Below are 19,528 nucleotides of genomic sequence, written 5' to 3' on the forward strand. Positions count from 1 at the left end.
AGAAAACAAAGGTATGTTCCACTGGACCCAGGACAGTACTATCCCATAAGCTTTAATGTGTTTTTTCACTATATAGAAATTAATAGCCAGTTACCCTGAAACAGCTCTGTATGGGCTTCTTTACTTGCATGGTGATAAGATGTCCATCACTATTCAGATTAGCTGTAGATCCTATTTTCAAATATGAAGTCTCTGTGGAAGGTGTAGGCCAACAATCAGAAAGGTTTTAAGAAATTATAAAAATTATAGCTAAGTGCAGTAATTTTAATACACTGATAGGAAACTTGCACAAAACACTTTCTATAAATTGTATTTGTAAATTTTATATGGCATTTAAAAGTTTACATGAAACAACTGGAAAACCACTTGTTCTGTTGCAGTTTTAAAGACACCACCAAAGGACAAGAAATGGATTGTATATACTTAAGCTACTGCTATAGGAGAAGGTGTGCAGTAATTTTCACCAGGTCTTTATGGGAAGTTTGGGGGAGCAACACCTATCACTCTCAGTTTCAGTGGAGTAAGCTGTTCGTTCAGATCCTTTGCCTCCTTCAGGATCTTGATTAGATCTCTGCAGTGGGCTGTTAAATTCTTTCACATGCTGTAATGAGACAGGCAACTGGGATTTAGAAATTAAGGACAGGCTAGTCTAAGTGGTTAAACTGGCTTAAAATGAGCCATCAACATGCACCACCCTGAACACTGATTTAATTTATTCTGAACCCAAACTAGGCTACTCCTCAAGTCTATCACTAAGTTATAAGCTGGTTACCAGAAGATCTTGGGGTATGCTCTGTGAACCAGGGTGTCTGCCAGACATGACTGAGAGTTATAAGAGAATCAGTCTATTCTTTTTTTTCAGTCTTTTTTGTTATGTTAATCACCATACATCACATCATTAGTTTTTGGTGTAGTGTTCCATGATTCATTGTTTGTGTATAACACCCAATGCTCCACGCAGAACGTGCCTTAATACCCATCACCAGGCTAACCCATCCCCCCACCCCCTCCCCTCTAGAACCCTCAGTTTGTTTCTCAGAGTCCATCGTCTCTCATAGTTCATCTCCCCCCTCCAGCTATCTTCATATTTACTGGATTTGTGCTCATTGAGCAATATTCTGAAAACTATGGCTTTCTCGGTACTCTGATTTAGAGACAAGAATGTCCTGCTCAGATATTCCTAATTATTGATTCTAGCACCCTGATTTATATATATCAGACTCCTGTTAATGTCAGCGTAATGCAGTATAATAAACTCATATACAAGTTTCTCTAGTTGCAAAGTTAAAATTGTAATGACCTTCACCCACCAAGGCATCAGAACTCTGTGAGGGGGGAACTGGTTAGTCCAGCTCTTCAGACACAACATACACACAGGATGAAAAAAGTTAAAATGCAGCACCAAAATACTGCTAAATTAGTGTCTTATGAGTGGTTAGCCATTATCTGGTTCAAAAATGATTGACTCTAATCTCTCTTTTGCATTAAATTTCTCTTCCCAATCAGGGACTATAAAGTATTAGAGATTAGCCTTTTCTTATATAAATAATATTTCTGTTCAGAGGAATTTACACCTCTCCCTTCAATTCTTAAAAACATGCCCTTAGTATAGCAATATAAAATAGATGCATACACATATCACTTTTCCTTTTATTTACCTTGTTTTAAAAACTTTGAGTTACTTTTGAATCTAGAAAATGCTATTCACAGCTTGCTTAATCCATTTTGGGGTCTAATATTGCCCTCATGTAGTCCTAGCTATATACATTAGCCTATACAGTTTAAAAAACAGCTAGGGAGTGTTCCAGTCCAAGATGGTGACATAGGAAGATCCTGAACTCCCTTCCAAAGGCACACCAAATCTATACCTATTTATAGGCAATTCCTCCTGAAGAATAACTGAGGGTTATTCTTCACCCTACAGAACAGTGAGAGAGACTGAGAGGTGGTAACAAAGGGTGACCCCACCCCCGATGCTGCCAACTGCAGTGCAGAGGATAGTAACGAGGTACCAGGAGCAGATTTGTCTACCTGGGCAACAGAAAATAAAAGCCATGGCTTAAAAGAGCAACCAGAATATAAAGGAAATAGTTCTTGAACCCTGCTAACTATCTCTGGGTTGGAGGATCCAGTGAGTGCCACAGTTTACGTTCCCCCACCACCTTGACAGCATAGATGGGAGCAGGGTCCAGGCGTCCTATCAGCCTACTACTGCCTCAGTGAGCCCCAGCTCTCCCACCAAGGCGGCCCCATGGTGGTGCACAAGAGGACAGCCCTGGTCAGTGCTCATTACAGCTGCAGCTGCCTTGCCACACTGAGGCAGGCACAAAGCACCCTGGAACACTGCAGGCCTGCACTGCTTTGGCTTCAGATGGCTTTCTAGGGCACCCCTGGCTGATGCCTTTTTTCAGATCCAGCTGCCCGGCCAGGACAACCTGGCTTACACCTGCTTCAGTTGTCTTTCCAGTGCACCGTCTATACAGAACCCTACCCTAGGGCAATCCCAGTCCGTGCCCATTTCAGCTATAATTATCCTTCCTGGTTGGTGCCCAGCACAAAGCACCCAGGGACCCACCAGACAGCAACCACTTCAGCTATGGCTGCCCCCACCAGGGCACCTTCCACACACTCCAGAGCACCCCAGCTTACCCCCACTTGAGTTTCAACCATTCTGCTAGGGTGTCCTCTGCACAGAGAACCCTGGGACCACCCACAGCTTACAACCACTTCAGCTTCAGGTGTCATGCAGAGTGCCACTTGTGCACAGAGCCCAGGGACCACACTAGCTGGCACCCACTTCAGCATTAGCTGTCCTGCCCGAGCATCCTCTGTGTGGAGAGCCACCAGCTTGAACACATTTACCTTTGCTGTCCTGCCAGGGCATCCTCTGCAAAAAGCCTCAGGACCCACTCCCAGCCCACACCCACTTAATCTCCAACCATTCCACCAGGGCAGCCCCAGTATGGAGCACCCTGCAATCCCCAACCCATGCCAGCCACAGCTCCAGCCAGCCAGTAAAAGTCACCAGGTATATACAGTTTACATAGGGGACAACCACATACCAAGACTGTTCCTTCAAGTTTAGGAAAAGCAGCTGTTCTGCCTAATTCATAGAAAAACACAAAGTCAAGCAAAATGGGGAGAGAAAGGAATATGACCCAAATGAACAAAACCTCAGAAAAAAATAAATGAAACAGAAATAAGCAATGTGCCTGATGAAGAATTTAAAGTAATGATCATAAAGATAGGTACTGGGTTGGAGAGAAGAGTAGAACTCAGTGAGAACTTCAACAAAGACCTGGAAAATATAAAAAACCAGAGCTGAAGAATACAACTTAAAGAAAAAACACTAGAAGGAATCATAAGTAGATTAATGAATGCAGAAGAATGATCTGGAAGATGGGGTAATGGAAAGCACCCAAGCTGAACAGCAGACATAAGTATTTTTTTTATTTTAATTTTTATTTTTTTCTTAAGTAAACTCTATGCCCAACATGGGGCCTGAACTCACGACCCAGAGATCAAGAGTCACATCCTCCATCAACTGAGCCAGCCAGGCGGCCCCCCAAAATAAAGAATTTTTTAAAATGAGGTTACGTTAAGTGATCTGTTGGACAGCATCAAGTGAACAAGCATTCATATTATAGAGGTCCCAGAAGGAGAAGAGAGAAGGTGGTAGAAAATGTATTTGAAGAATTATAGCTGGAAACTTCCCTAATCAAGGGAAGGAAACAGACATTCAGATTCATGAAGCACGTAGAGCCCCTTAAGAAGATAAACTCAAGAAGCTCAACACCACAACACGTAATTAAAATGTCAAAGGCTAAAGAGATAATTGTAAAAGCAGTAAGAGAGAAACAAAGTTATGTTCAAGAGAAACTCCACAAGGCTATCAACTGATTTTTCAGCAGAAACTGCAGGCCTGAAGGGACTGGCATGATACATTCAAAGTGCTGAAAGGAAAAAAAACAAAACAAAACAAAACAAAAACCCCTGCAATCAAGAATACCCACAAAGGGGCACCTGGGTGGCTCAGTTGGTTAAGCTGCTGCCTTCAGCTCAGGTCATGATCTCAGAGTCCTGGGATCAAGCCCCATGTCAGGCTCCCTGCTTCTTCCAAAGTTCATATATAACCACAAATGCCAAACCTAGAATAGGTTAAAAAAAAAAAAGGGGGCGGGGGGGGGGACAGTATATAGAATATAGTCGATGGTACTGTAACAGTGTCGCATGGTGACACATGGTAGCTACACTTGTGATGGGCACAGCATAATGTACAGAGTTGCTGAATCATTATGTTGTACATCCGAAACTAATATTGTGTGTCAACTATACTCAAAAAAGTGAAAAGAAATGAAAAAGAATAATAATAAAAGAGAAAGTGAAACAAACTACTACAGAAAGTCAGCAATCACAAAGAGAACAACGGAAGGAACAGAGAAGAACTACAAAAACAACCAAAGAACAATCAACAAAATGTCAGTAAGTACATAGCTATCAATAATTACTTTAAATGTAAATGGTCTAAATGTTCCACTCAAAAGACACAGGGTGGTGGAATGGATTAAAAAAACAAGACAGATGTATATGCTGTCTATAAGAGACTTACTTCAGGCCTAAAGACACATACAGACTGAAAGTGAAGGAATGGAAAAACATATGCAAATGGAAGCAAAAAAAAAAAAGCCGGAGTAGCAGTACATACATACATCAGACAAAATAGACTTTAAAACTAAGGCTGTATGGGGCGCCTGGGTGGCTCAGCCAGTTAAGCGTCTGCCTTCAGCTCAGGGTCCTGGGATCGAGCCCCACATCGGGCTCCCTGCTCAGCGGAGAGTCTGCTTCTTCCTCTCCCTCTGCTGCTCCCCCTGCTTGTGTGCTCTTTCTCTCTCTCTCTGTCAAATAAATAAATAAAATCTTTAAAAAACAAACCAAAACACCTAAGACTGTATCAAGAATCAAAGAAGAACATTACATAATGATAAAGGTACCAATCCAACAAGAGGATATAAGGATTGTAAATATCTATGCTCCCAATATAGAAGCATCTAAATATATCAAGCAGGAGCACCTGGCTGACTCAGTAGGAAGAATATGTGACTCTTGGTCTTGGGGTCAGTTAGTCTGAGCCCCACACTGGGTGTAGAGATTACTTAAATAAATAAAAACTTAAAAAAATGCTAAGAAAAAATACACAAGGTAAACACAACCAGATAGAGGGAGAAATGGATGGTAACACAATAATGACAGGGAGCTTAAACACTTCATTTACATCAATGGATACATCATCCAAGCAGAAAGTCATAAAGGATACTGTCTTTGAATGACATGTTAGACTAGATGAACATAACAGATATACACAAACATTCCATCCAAAAATAGCAGATTACACATTCAAGTGCACATGGAGCATTCTCTAGAACAGATCACATTAGGGAACAAAACAAGTCTCAATAAATTTAAGAAGACTGATTATACTATGCATCTTTTCCGACCACAACAGTATGAAACTAGAAATCAATCACAAGAAAAAAACTGGAAAAAACACAAACACGTGGAGGCTAAAAAACACGCTACTATACAACCAATGGGTCAACAAAGAAGAAATTTAAAAAATACACGGAGACAAATGAAAATGAAAACACAATGGTCCAAAATCTTTGGGACACAGCAGAAGCAGTTCTATGACAGGTAAATTTATAGCCATACAAACCTACCTCAAGCAACAAGAAAAATCTCAAGTAAACAATCTAACCTTATACCCAAAGGAGATAAACAACAAAACCCAACATAAGTAGGAAGGATATAATGAAGATCAAAGCAGAAGTAAATGAAATAGAAACTAAAGAAAAAAAGATGATCAAGGAAACCAAGAGCTGGTTCTTTGAGAAGATAAATGGAATTGAGGAACTTTTACCCAGACTCACCAAGAAAAAATGAGAGGGGCCAAAAAAAAATCAGAAATGAAAGAGAAGTAACAACTGACACCACAGAAATACAAAGGACTGTAAGAGAGTATTGTGAAAAATCATATGCCAACAAATTGGACAACCTAGAATAAATGGATAAATTCCTAGAAACAGAATTTTCCAAAACTGAATAAGAGAGAAATAGAAGTCTGAATAGACCAATTACTAGTAACAAGATGGAAGTGATAATCAAAAAATTACCAACAAAAAAGTCCGAGACCAGATGGATTCTTAGGTACATGCTACCAAACACTCAAAAAAGAGTTAATACCTATTCTCCTCAAACTATACCAAAAAAATAGAAGTGGAAGTAAGGCTTCCAAATATATTCCATGAGGCCAGACTTACCCTGATAGCAAAACCAGACAAAGAAAACAGACAAAAAGAAAACTACAAGCCGATATCCACAATGCACATAGATGCAAAACTCCTCAACAAAATATTAGCAAACCACTTTTAGCATTAAAAGGATTATTCATCACAATCAAGTAGAAGTGATTCTGTGGATACATGGATAGTTCAATATTTGCAAATCAATTACACATTTATAAGAGGAAGGGTAAAAACCATATGATCTCAATAGATGCAGAAAAAGCATTTAACAAAATACAACATCTGTTCATGATAAAAACTCAACAAAGTGAGTTTAGAGGGAACATACCTCAACATAATAAAGGCCATACTTGAAGATTTTGCAGCCTACATTCAATGGTGAAAAAGTGGGAGCTTTTGCTCTATGATCAGGAGCAAAACAAGGATGTCCACTGTCATCACTTTTATTCAACATAGTACTGGAAGTCCTAGCCACAGCAATCAGATAAGAAATAAAAGAAACCCATATTTGTAAGGAAGAAGTTAAAACGCCACCATTTACAGGTGACCTAATACTATACAAAAAAAACCCTAAAGACTACACCAAAAAGTATTAGAATAAATGAATTCAGTAAAGTTACAGGATACAAAATTAATATACAGAAAATCAGCTACATTTCTATACACTAATGAAGTAGCAGAAAAATAAATTAAAAACACAATTCCATTTACAACTGTGCCAAACGTAATAAAATACCCAGGAATAAACTTAACCAAGGAGGCAAAAGAACCTGTACTCTGAGAACTATAAAACACTGATGAAAGAAATTGAAGATTACACAAGCAAATGGAAAGACAATGCTCATGGATTGGAAGAATACTGGTAAAATACCTACTCCACAAAGCAATCTACAGATGCAGTGCAACCTCTATCAAAATACCAACAGCATTTTTCACAGAACTAGAACAAATGATCCTAAAATTTGTGTGGAACCACAAAAGACCTCAAACAGCCAAAGAAATCTTAAGAACAAAGCTGGATTTCAAATCCCACATTTCAAGATATACCACCAGTGTAATAATCAAAACAGTATGTTACTGGCACAAAAATCGACACGGATCAATGGAACAAAATAGAGGGCCCAGAAATAAAGCTACACTTCTATGATCAATTAATCTATGACAAAGGATGCAAGAAAATACAATAAAGAAAAAGATAGTCTCTTCAATAAATGGTGCTGGGAAAACTGGACAGCTACATGCAAAACAATGAAACTGGACCACTGTCTTACACCATATACAAAACCAAACTCAAAATGGATTAAAGACCTAAACATGAAACCTCAAACCATACAATGTCAGAAGAGGACATAGACAGTAATTTCTTTGACATTGGCCATAGCAACATTTTTCTAGATATGTCTCCTGACACAAGAGAAACAAAAGCAAAAATAAATTACTGGAATCACACCAAAATAAAAAGCTTTTGCACAATGAAGAAAAGCATCAACAAAACTAATAGATAACCTACTGAATGGGAGAAGATATTTGCAAATGACATATTCAATAAAGGGTTAATATCCAAAATAGATAAAGAACTTATGAACTCAACACCAAAAAAAGCCCCAAATAATCCAATTAAAAAATGGGCAAAGGACCTGAATAGACATTTTTCCAAAGAAGACATACAAATAGCCAATAGAAACATGAAAAGATGCTATCACTAAACATCAGGGAAATACAAATGAAAACCACAGTGAGATATCACTTCACACCTGTCAGAAGGGTTAAAATCCAGAAGACAAGAAACAACAAGGGCCAATGAGGATGGGGAGAAAAGGGAACCCTTTTGCAGCATTGGTGGGAATACAACTGGTGCAGCCACTTGGGAAACCAGTATGGCGGTTCCTCAAAAAATTAAAAATAGAATTACCTTGTGATCCTGTAATTCCACTGGGTATTTACCCAAAGAAATTGAAAACACTAATATAAAAGATAAATGCACTCCCATGTTTATAGCCAAGATAATGGAAGCAACCCGAGTGTCCATTGACAGATGGATGGATAAAGAAGATGTAGTATGTATACACAATGGAATGTTACTCAGCCATAAAGAAGAATGAGATCTTGCCATCTGCAACAATATGAATGGGCCTAGATGGTATTATAGTAAGTGAAATAAGTTAAAGACAAATATCACAGGATTTCACTTGTATGTAGAACCTAAAAAACAAAACAAAGGAATAAACAAAAAAGCAGAAACTGACCCACAAATACAGAAAACAAACCGATGTTTGCCAGAGGGGAGGGAGGTGGGGGGATGGGTAAAACGGATGAAGGGAAGTGGGAGTATGGGCTTACAGGTATGGAATGATAAGTCATGCAGTGAGAGGTACAGCACGGGGAATATATAGTCAGTGGTACTGTAACAGCACTGCATGGTGACGGATGGTAGCTACACTTGTAGTGGGCAGCACAGTGTGCAGACTTACGGAATCACTATGTTGTACACCTGACACTAACGTACCACTACTTCAATTAGAAAAACAGTGAACTCACCAATGTCTTTAAAACAATTATCACACATTCTTTTGCATGCTTCTGAATTCCACACTTCAACGAAACGTTGAGCTATCAATACACGGCGACACCTGCAAACACATATAGAGATACAAATTATTAAATGACCTAAGAAGTTTTAATAATGCCTATTTCAAAACACAGAGTTATAGACTATATTAGTTTCCTATTGCTGTCATTAACATTACCACAAACTTAGTGACTTAAAACAACACAGATTTATTATCTTACATTTCTACAGGTTAGAAGTCTGACATGGGTCTCCTTGGCTTAAAATCAAGGTGTCAGCAGGGATGGATTTCTTCTGGAGGCTTTCGGGTGGAATCTGTTTCCTTGTCCTTTCCAGTTTCTAGAGACTTCGTGTATTCCTTGGCTCATGTCCCCCTTTCCTCCATCTTCAAAGCCAACAAGTATCATTCTGACCTTTCCTGCTTCCTTCCACATTTAAGGACCCTTATGATTATACTGGACCCATCCAAACAACCCAGGGTTATATTCCAATTTTAAGGTCAGCTGATTAAGCAACCTTAATTCACATTTGCAATCTTTTAATTCTCTTTTGCCATGGAAGGTAAATTACAGTTTCCAGGAATTTGGATGTAGACAGCTTTGGGAAACTATTCTTCTGCCTACTACATACAATTTTTTCCATATGTACCTGATAAACATTGCTTTTAGATGTTGTCTGGGATTCACTTTGAGATTCAATATTTTGCAGCTATTAAGAGAATCTTCCTGATATCAAAGCATTTTCTTGTACTTTACAGTATCAGTTTGACTCTAAATCCCAAAACACGATTCTTGAGAGTTTATTGGATATATAAGGAAACTTTCATTTTCTTATTATCTAGATTGTTGCACCACCTATAGAAAAGAAATGACATTTTCTGTCACTGTCCAGTAACTGCTTATCAGTTCAAAATTTCTGAATCCTTTTTAGGATGGCAATAAGGGTATAAAGATGACTACTACTGAAAAGGGACCTAAAGGTCTAAAACCACCCTAAATAGATTTAAATCTTTTTTTTTTAAAAAAAAAAATTTTTATTTGAGAGCCAGAGAGCATGAGCGGGTGTAGGTGGGGTGGGGGGAGGGGCAGAGGGCAAGGGAGAAGCAGGCACTGACCTGAGCCAAAGGCAAATGCTTAACCGACTGAGCCACCCAGACACCCCTAAATTTATTTCTTAAGGAAAAACTTAACCCTGCTCTCAACTATTTCATCAACCCATCAGCTGGTGAGATGGTACATGTTACCTAGCTCAGCTCTCAAAATGCCAACTGTATATACCTTTTCAGAATTAGTAAAGCATGTAGCTGTATGCCAGAGCCAGAGAGAAAAGGTTTGGACTGTCAATTTAGATCAAAACTTTCAATAAAAGGGGGATGGATGAAATAGGTGAAGGGGATTAAGAGGTACAATCTTCCAATTATAAAATAATCGGGATAAAATATACAGCAGAGGGAATACAGTCCATTATAGTAACAACTTTGTAGGGTGACAGAGGGTCACTAGACTTACTGTGGTGACCATTTCATAATGTATATGAATACTGATTCACTATGTTGTATACCTGAAACTAATACAATATTGTATGTCAATTATTCTTCAATTAAAAAAAATCATCTCAATATGCTTGTTTTACTTAAATAAAAAAGAACAATAAAAAATAGTTTTGGAGGATTATCAGGGAGAGAGAATATCTCTTCTTGAATTAAGGCAGATCCTGAGGGTTCATGTACTGGTTCCCACGCTTCAGACATTTGCTTTTACAGGTTTGTACTTGATATTCTACCAGTGTATTTACTTACTGAGCAAGTACTCAAAGTAATTTCATATAGTGCTTATGTTTAAATGACAAGTTTTAAAAAGGTATGTGGCTTACTTGCTTATGTTTTGACAATATGACACCATCTCATAAAGCTTCTGTTGTCCCACATTTTCCATTACCACCATTGAACTTATTCTGAATATATCTCCAAAGCCATAATGCAAAATACAGTCCGCTTTCATGTCATCTCGACCTATAGTGTGAGAAATCTTGAGATTGCATAATTACTTGAAAATTTCAAAATAGGCAAAAATAATATATATAAAGTCAGCTGGCAACACTTTATAGTCTAAATATATCACATCTAGAAATTTCAGAGATGTGCAAGTTAATTTGTAGCAACTGCCTTCAAATTATAAAGAGAAAAAAATGACTAAAGAGACATCAACAATCAGCTTAAAAAATATGTGCATAAATAATCTAGTTATTGAAGTTATAAATTTGAAACCACTAATTAAAAATTCAGGAGGCAAAGATGAACATCAAATTATCTTAGCAAACACAGGAAACAATTCATAACACTCCCATACAAGTAAGATAAGCATTTAAGTACATAAGTACAAATAAGTATAAAACTGCAAAAAAAGACTTCATTGTTCTAAAAATACTAGCTAATAAAGATTAAAAATACAGAATCATTAAACCTCATCCATAGTGTGTTTTCTAGAAAAGCTCTGTTAAAAGTTACTTCTGGATAGGAGTTATACATACCTGCACATCCACGCTCTTGGTAATAATTTTCAATAGATTTACTCATTGAATGATGAATAACAAATCTCACATCTGCTATATCAATTCCCATACCAAATGCAACCGTTGCCACTAGTAATTAAAATGTTTTAACATTATATGTTAATCAAGTTAAAATATTTTAAAATGTTAATTAGACTTCTACTGAAGATACATACTTAACCTGAATTTCAATGGCTGACCATCTTTGATGAACATTGGTCTTATCTTCTGGTTCCATATTGGCATGGTACGCTCCTGCTTGAATTCCCAGTTTCTATAAACTAACTGTAACTTGCTTGGAGTCTAAGAAAAGCAATATATTCCTGTAGTAAAATACGTCCAATTGTTAGATATATATAATTTTTTAACATACATTCAAAATACTGATTAATACAATGCATGGGGGGAAAAGATTTAGGAAAGATTCCAAGGTCCTGAACATATATGACTTTCTGGTATAATTCAAGATTTGATCAGCAGCTTGCTCTAAAGCACAAATAAGCCCTGGGCCACCACTGTTGGTTCCCATTACCTCGTTTTTCTCTCGAGTATAATGTGAAAAGTTTCATGTGCAAGTGACTGGGGACCTACACTGAACACAGGTAACAGATTTCTCTATTTGCAGGGCTGGCCTAAACTTCTCATGTGCTGACTGATATACCCTCTGAAGCTCCAGGTGGGATAAAGAGCTGCAGTCTTTCTCAAATTTGACCCTGGAGCTCCTTTCACCCAGTGCACCATTAATATCTCCTGCAAATCTGTAGAAGAGCTTTGAAATGCTACTTTTACACAAACTCTGTGCTTCAGTAACACCTGTCTATGCATTAATCCTGGAACACAAATACTCTCAAGTCCATCTAGTTAATTCATTCAATATGTACTATTTATTCCTTAATGTGTCCTTTACTATTAAACGTCTGTTTTTTACATCCCTTCAGAAAATCGCTGTTTAACCTTCTATCTTATACACAGTGGATACTTACTAAACATGTGCTGTTGATAATTAGCATTATGTCATTAGGTCCACTATTTAAAGCAATTAGGTGTAAATAAACAAAAATAAATCAAACAGTTTGACTCTTATAATCTGTCCCATGAGCAAATGACACACCCAATTTCTAAGCTCACCAAGCAAATTCATTTTATCATACCATTTTCAAGTATCTTCTGCCATATACTAGTTTTTTTGGCTGCTAATCATTCATTGGTAGATTAGTGTAATACTAATTACTTTTCAAAAGTCCTCTCTGAGTCTTCAAAGTTGATTTGTTTTCATATTACCTCATTGCCCTTTGTATCCTCCATTAATGACCTTTACAATACCCTCTATAAAAACTTCAGTGTTGGAGGGCTTCTGCCGAACCTAAGAAAAAGCTAACTTATTACACAGTATATTAATAGGACCATCCATGTAGCCATTTGCTTACAACTTTCAGGGTGCCATGCTTTTATGGGCACAGTGCTTTTTCTCTTACTCTTATATTCACCTCCTCTGACCCTGCCACCTCTCAGGTTCTTCTTGATCCTTGGCTGTGAATCCACCAGGGGTGGGGAGGCATAGAAGCAGTGAACAACTTAAAAAGATGGAGACATTTTTATTTTCTGATGCTATTTTTATAAAAACATAAAACATGGCATTAATAACTTCAGTGAAAATTCAGAAAAATATTGTCTATTCTTAAAAGGATCAGAAACAATGAAAAAACAACTGTTAAGTTATATAATCTAAATAGAATATTAGCAAATCTTTAATGGTATATTAATGTTGTTTTTTAAAAGATTTTATTTATTTATTTGACAGAGAGAGAGAGAGAACACAAGTAGGCAGAGTGGCAAGCAGAGGGAGAGAAAGAAGCAGACTCTCTGCCAAGAAGGGAGCCCGATGTGGGGCTCGATCCCAGCACCCTGGGATCATGACCTGAGCCGAAGGCAGCCACTTAACTGACTGAGCCACCTAGGTACCCCACGTTGAATTATTTTTAAGTGACTTCTATCAAGATTCATTAGGGTCCTTAGTATCAATCTTCACCTTCCCTCCATCCCTGCACAAGAATGTGCATCAATTTCAGAAGGCAATGTCTTTTATTTAACCCAGCAAAGGATTTATGCAGCAACACAGATACATGAAGAAAGCATTAATTACTGATCTGCTTATAATCACCTCCTGATTTTAAAAACTTTTAAACAGAATTAACTGTTACTCATGTAAATAAACATAATGAAAAGGCAACCTCCGCTGTAATCCTTCACAAAAGTAACAAACTGACATAGAAGTTACACACCTTATAATAAAGATTCGGCTGATTAAAAGAAGGCGTGAAGCGTGCCTGAGTGGCTCAGATGGTTAAGCATCTGCCTTCGGCTCAGGTCATGATCCCAGGGTCCTGGGATCGAGTCCCGCATCGGGCTCCCTGCTCCTTGGGAGCCTGCTTCTCCCTCTGCCTCTCTCTCTCTGTCTTTCGTGAATAAATAAATAAAATCTTTAAATAAAAAAATAATAATAAAATAAAAGAAGCCATGAAAGTAAAACACTTCTCCACACACAGTATTTTCTGGGCATCCTTCAGAATATGGCTTGTTGCGGTTGCAGTCAGCCCTACTGGAGTGGTGTTAGGGAACTGCCACTTCAAGATACCAAGTGCCTTGTAATCTGGAAAAGAAAAAAACAAGTGACCCACTTTCTACACTTAAGGAGTAAATGACATCTTACCATTACGCAGTTAAGCAATGGTTGCTGGATTCTCTTTCCCTAGCTCGAGATATCTAATCTGCAGTTGGCTGCCTGGCCTTTGGAGTAGGCAGGCTACTTCTAACTCGTTCTTCAGAAACACTGTTCTGGCCTGTAGGCAAACTCGCTGTTGAAGAAAGGGAATACTAAAACTAATACTATTTCCAGTAAGCTGTGTGCTGGTCTGCACCCTCTGACCAGTGACTTCAAGAGGCAGTGGCAGTGGCCATAGCATGTGGAATCTCTCACTGACAAGAGGTAAGGTATCCCTGCTACCACCACTATCCTCCAAGTGTGGCAAAATCAGACCAGAAAGCTTTTGGTGAATGCGCTGGTTTTTACAGAACTTATTTCTGGGAAACCATTCTGGGCTCTTATTTGTCATGAACGTTTCCATCACTAGACGAGTTGTCCTTAAGTACTTGAACTACTTGGAGAAAGTGGAAAGGAACTGTGGTCGAAACTGCTAAATGCAAAGCTAGAGGACTACTATGAAAACAGAGAAGGTTGTGGTTGGGGAAGTCGTGAAGGTTTCAGGGAGATAACATTTGAGTTGGGTCTTGAAGGACATGAGAAACTCACTAGGAAGGGCAGAAGAAACCACCAGGCAGACAAAGCACATACACTGCAAAGACACCGGCATGAAATGACCTGTCATAGTCAGACAACAGCCAGCAGGTCCGTCGGGCTAACTCACAGGGTGTCGAGCTGGGTGCATCTACTGTCAACTCCAGGAAGCTGGGAACCACGTTCCCTGTATGGCTCCAGGTGAGAGCTGGCCCAAAAGAGGACCTTGTGCAAGATGGGGCAGGCAGAAGTGAACCAGCTGCCATGACTCTCTGAAGATCTCTCCAGGCAGATGGGATGAGGGCCAGATGCAGAGGTGCCCAGTCAGTTCTAGCTTGTCCTGGTTTTTTTCCACTTTCTTTTTTCCACTCTTCCTTCAGTTCTTCTTCCCAACTATAGGCCTTGCCCACCAACGGGCCCCACCAAATGCTTGGCAGCAGACCCATAGCTCTGACAGCTACTAGGAGGACAGCGCTTACCAGAGACCTCTCACGAGCTTCCCCTTTGTGGCTCCCTCTGGCACTGGCCATGACAGTTGGACTCCCCTACAAGCTCTAGTTGATCTCCCACACCAGTGCTTCAGGAAACCAGGGACTTTTCTCTGATCCTCCATCCTTTACATCCCCCGTCCTCACACCATTGTACGGGGTCTGCTTCCTAACATAAATCCCTGATCACTTGCCATTCACAGCAGCTCTGCTTCCCTGCCTGCACCTTGACTGATACCGTTACCCTGAAGAGCATAGAAAGGCAGGCTTAAATAAGACTGGGAACAACATGGTCCATTGATTCTAAGGAGCTAGGACTTAATCCTATAGGAAATGAGTCACCATGTAACTTTTAAAGCGCACAAGGGATATGAATAGATTCATCGTTTGGTGGCGAAGTATGGGCTGGAAGAGACAAAGACTAAAGAAAGGGAGATCAGTCCAAAGATGGCAGCAGCAGACCAGAGACCCAGTAAGACTAAGAAACAAGGCATGACAATGAGGATAGAGCAGAAGAGACTGAATAGAAACCCAAGAACCAGAGCCCCCTAAGTCTTGGTAACTACCGGGATATGGGCCCTAAAGGAGGTAGAGTGGGGAGCACGGGGAAGGAAAGAGTCCAAGATTCATCTATTCCTGTCAAGCATGTCTCCAGGCACTAAAGTTTTTTTTTCATTTTTTTAATTTAAATTCAATGAATTAACATATAATGTATTATTGGTTTCTGAGGTAGAGGTCAGTGATTCATCAGGCTCATGTAATACCCAGTGCTCATTACGTCACGTGCCCTCAATATCTAGCACCCAGTTACCCCATCCCCCCACCTCCTTCCCCTCCAGCAACCCTGTTTGTTTCCTATGATTAAGAATCTCTTATGGTTTGTCTCCCTCTCTGATTTCATCTTGTTTTATTTTTTTCCCTCTTCCCCTATGATCCTGTTTTGTTTCTTAAATTCCACATATAAGTGAGATCATGATAGTTGTCTTTCTCTGACTGACTTGTTTCACTTAGCATAATACCCTCTAGTTCCATCCATGTCATTGCAAACAGCAAGATTTCATTTTTTTGATGGCCAAGTAGGATTCCATTGTGTATATATACCACATCTTCTTTATCCATTCATCTGTCGATGGATATCTGGGCTCCTTCCATAGTTTGGCTACCGTGGACACTGCTGTTATAAAAATTGGGGTGCAGGTGCCCCTTTGTTTCACTACTTTTGTATCTTTGGGGTAAATACCCAGTAGTGCAATTGCTGGGCCATAGGGTAGCTTTATTTTCAACTTTTTGAGGAACCTCCATACTGTTGTCCAGAGTGGCTGCACCAGCTTGCATTCCCACCAACAGTGCACAAGGGTTCCCCTTTCTCTACATCCTCGCCAACATCTGTCATTTCCTGACTTGCTAATTTTAGCCATTCTGACTGGTGTGAGGTGGTATCTTGTGGTTTTGATATGTATTCCCCTGATGCTGAGTGATGTGGAGCATTTTTTCATGTGTCTTTTGGCCATCTGGATGTCTTCTTTGGAGAAATGTTCAGGTCTTCTGTCCATTTCTTGACTGGATTATCTGTTCTTTGGGTGTTGAGTTTGAGAAGTTCTTTATAGATCTTGGATACTAGCCCTTTATCTGATAAGACATTTGCAAATATCTTCTCCCATTCTGCCGGCTGTCTTTGGTTTTGTCAACTGTTTCCTTTGCTGTCCAGGCACTGAAGATTAAGTGGTGAACAAGACAAAGATGCTATGCAAATGGAAGTACAATTCAAGCAAAGAAATCAGACAAAACAAAGAGTAAACTAATAAGTACATTATTATCCAAGAGTGAGAAGGGCTCATAGTGGCAAGCCCAGTGTAGTGGGAGTATGACCAGCGAGGAAGGAAGAATAGGAAACAGTAGAGACAAACAGGGACAGACCACATATCGCCTTATGGACCCCAGTTAAGAATATGGAATTTATTCTAAGTACAAAGATCTATGGGATGCCTGGGTGGTTCAGTCGGTTAAGCATCTGTCTTTGGCTCAGGTCAATGATCCCAGGGTTCTGGGACTGAGCCCCACGTCAGGCTCCTTGCTCAGCGGGAGCCTGCTTCTCCCTCTGCCTGCCACTCCCCCTCTGCTTGTGTGTGCTCTCTCTCTCTTTCTCTCTCTGATGAATAAATAAAATCTTAAAAAAAAAAAAAAAAGAAGAAGAAGAAGATCTGCCGGGTAGTTTAGGAAGAGAAGTACCAGAGTTTGAGCTATTATGTTATTTGTTCTCAGCTCCAACTCCACCCTTCTGTACCCTGCTCTGTGGTGCTAGAGCGGGGAATCTGCACACTCCATTTTTGCTTTGCCAGCTGGCCCTAGAAAGACAGAATAGAAGCCTGGAAGAGGAAGAAGGGTCTTGCTCCTTCCTTTTTGCTTCATGTGGGCTTGCTTGTGTTCTCAAGAACATCACCCCAGAAGGCTTCTTCATCCCTACTGCAGAACTATATCTTCATAGGAGCAGCAGTTGGCCATTTTTCCAAGCTTTGGGGAACCCACTTCATCACAGGTCCCCCCCCACCTTGTCTCCACTAAGAGACACCAGCACCAGGGTGCTGTGCCTCCTCAGAGGTCAGAGTTTCAGCTCCACAAAGAACCTCCTCTCAAGCTTATTAGTGCCAATCTTTTCTTCCTGTTCAGGAACAAGACAAGGATGCCCACTCTCAGCAATGTTATTTAACATACTTCCTAGCCATGGAAATTAGGCAAGAAAAAGAAATAAGAGGCATCCAAATTGAAACAGAATAAATAAAACCATCACTATTTGCAGATGACATGAAATTATACACAGGAAATCTTGATTCCACCAAAAACTCATTAGAACTAAAATTCACTAAAGTGACAGAACACATAATCACTCTACAAAAATCAGTTGTGTTTCTATATACTAATAACGAACCATTAGAGAAAAGAAAACAATTCCATTTACAATTACATGAAGAAGAATAAAATATCGAGGGGTAAATTTAACCAAGGAGGTAAAAGACCTATACATCTAAAAACTATAAGACACTCATAAAGAAATTGAAGATAACACAAATAAATGGAAAGATATTCTGTGTCCATGAACTGGAAGACTTAACACTGTTAAAATTTCCATATACCTAGAGCGGTCTATAGATTCTATAGATTCAATATAATCCCTATCAAGAATCCAAAGGCATTTTCACAGAACTAGAAACAACCATCCTAAAACTACAAAAGGCCCCCAATAGTCAAAGCAATCTTGAGAAAGAAGAACAAAGCTGGAGGCATTGAACTTCCTGATTTCAAACTATACTACAAAGCTATAGTAATCAAAACAGTATGGTATTAGCATAAAAACAGAAACATGTATCAACAAAACAGAGCAGACAACCCGGAAATAAACCCACACATATATGGTCAATTAATTTATGATAAAGGAGTCAAGACTATACAATGGAGAAGCAAGACTCTTCAATAAATGGTGTTGGGAAAACTAGCCAGCCACATACAAAAGAATGAAACTGGACCCTTACACCATATACAAAAATAAACTTAAAAAGGATTAAAGTCTTAAACATAAGACCTGGAACCATAACACTACTAGAAGAAAACATAGGGGATAAGTTCCTGACACTGATCTTGGCAACCATTTATTGGATTTGACATCAAAAGCAAAGGCAACAAAAGCAAAAATAAGTGGGATTACATCAAACTAGAAAATGATTCTGTACAGCAAAGGAAACCATCAACATAATGAGAAGGCAACCTATAGACTAGGAGTAAATATTTGCAACTATCTGATAAAAGGTTAACATAAAAACTATACAAAGAACTCATTCAACTCAAAAGCAAAAAGCCTCAAAAAATATGATTGAAAAATAGGCAGAGGATCTGGGTACACATTTTATTCTAGAGAGGACATACAAATAGCCAACAGGTGCATGAAAAGGCGTTCAGTAACACTAATCATCAGTAAAATGCAAATCGAAACCACAATGAAATATCACCTCACACCTGTTAGAATGGCTATCATCAAAAACACAAGAAATAACAAGCGTGGGAGAAAAGAGAACCCTGGTGCACTGCTGGTAGCAATATAAATTGGTACAGCCACTATGGAAGACAGTACGGAGGTTCCTCAAAAAATTAAAACTAAAACTATCATATGATCCAACAATTCCACTTCTGGGTATTTATCCAAAGGAAAAAAAATGACTATCTTGAAAAGACATCTATACCTCTATGTTCACTACAGCATTATTTATAATAGCCAAGACAGGGAAACAATCTAAGTGTGCACTGATACATGGATAAAGAAAATATGGTATGT

At 39.1% G+C, this 19,528-nt stretch overlaps 1 protein-coding gene across 42 annotated transcripts in view; it reads right to left on the bottom strand.

The window, feature by feature from the left end:
* Positions 1-19,528, bottom strand: part of LOC114200901 (ATP-dependent DNA helicase Q1-like) — a 136,908-nt gene that overhangs the window by 8,623 nt on the left and 108,757 nt on the right. For 30 of the 42 annotated variants that reach the window (XM_088025973.1, XM_088025974.1, XM_088025955.1 and 27 more), the window contains 5 exons: positions 11,598-14,071; positions 11,401-11,511; positions 10,744-10,882; positions 8,841-8,932; positions 95-192 (listed from right to left, as the gene is read on the bottom strand). In XM_088025973.1, the coding sequence (XP_087882099.1) occupies positions 95-192; positions 8,841-8,932; positions 10,744-10,882; positions 11,401-11,511; positions 11,598-11,667 (510 nt within the window). In that variant the 5' untranslated portion in view covers positions 11,668-14,071. Of the gene's footprint in view, positions 1-94; positions 193-4,705; positions 4,896-8,840; positions 8,933-10,743; positions 10,883-11,400; positions 11,512-11,597; positions 14,072-19,528 lie in introns of those variants that run through there. The other 12 variants (XM_088025971.1, XM_088025945.1, XM_088025942.1 and 9 more) reach the window with 12 other exon arrangements.

This window comes from Eumetopias jubatus, unplaced genomic scaffold, assembly GCF_037043125.1.
Source record: "Eumetopias jubatus isolate StellerSeaLion01/CBP00866 unplaced genomic scaffold, mEumJub1_p1.0 scaffold_8, whole genome shotgun sequence".
Lineage (NCBI taxonomy): Eukaryota > Metazoa > Chordata > Mammalia > Carnivora > Otariidae > Eumetopias > Eumetopias jubatus.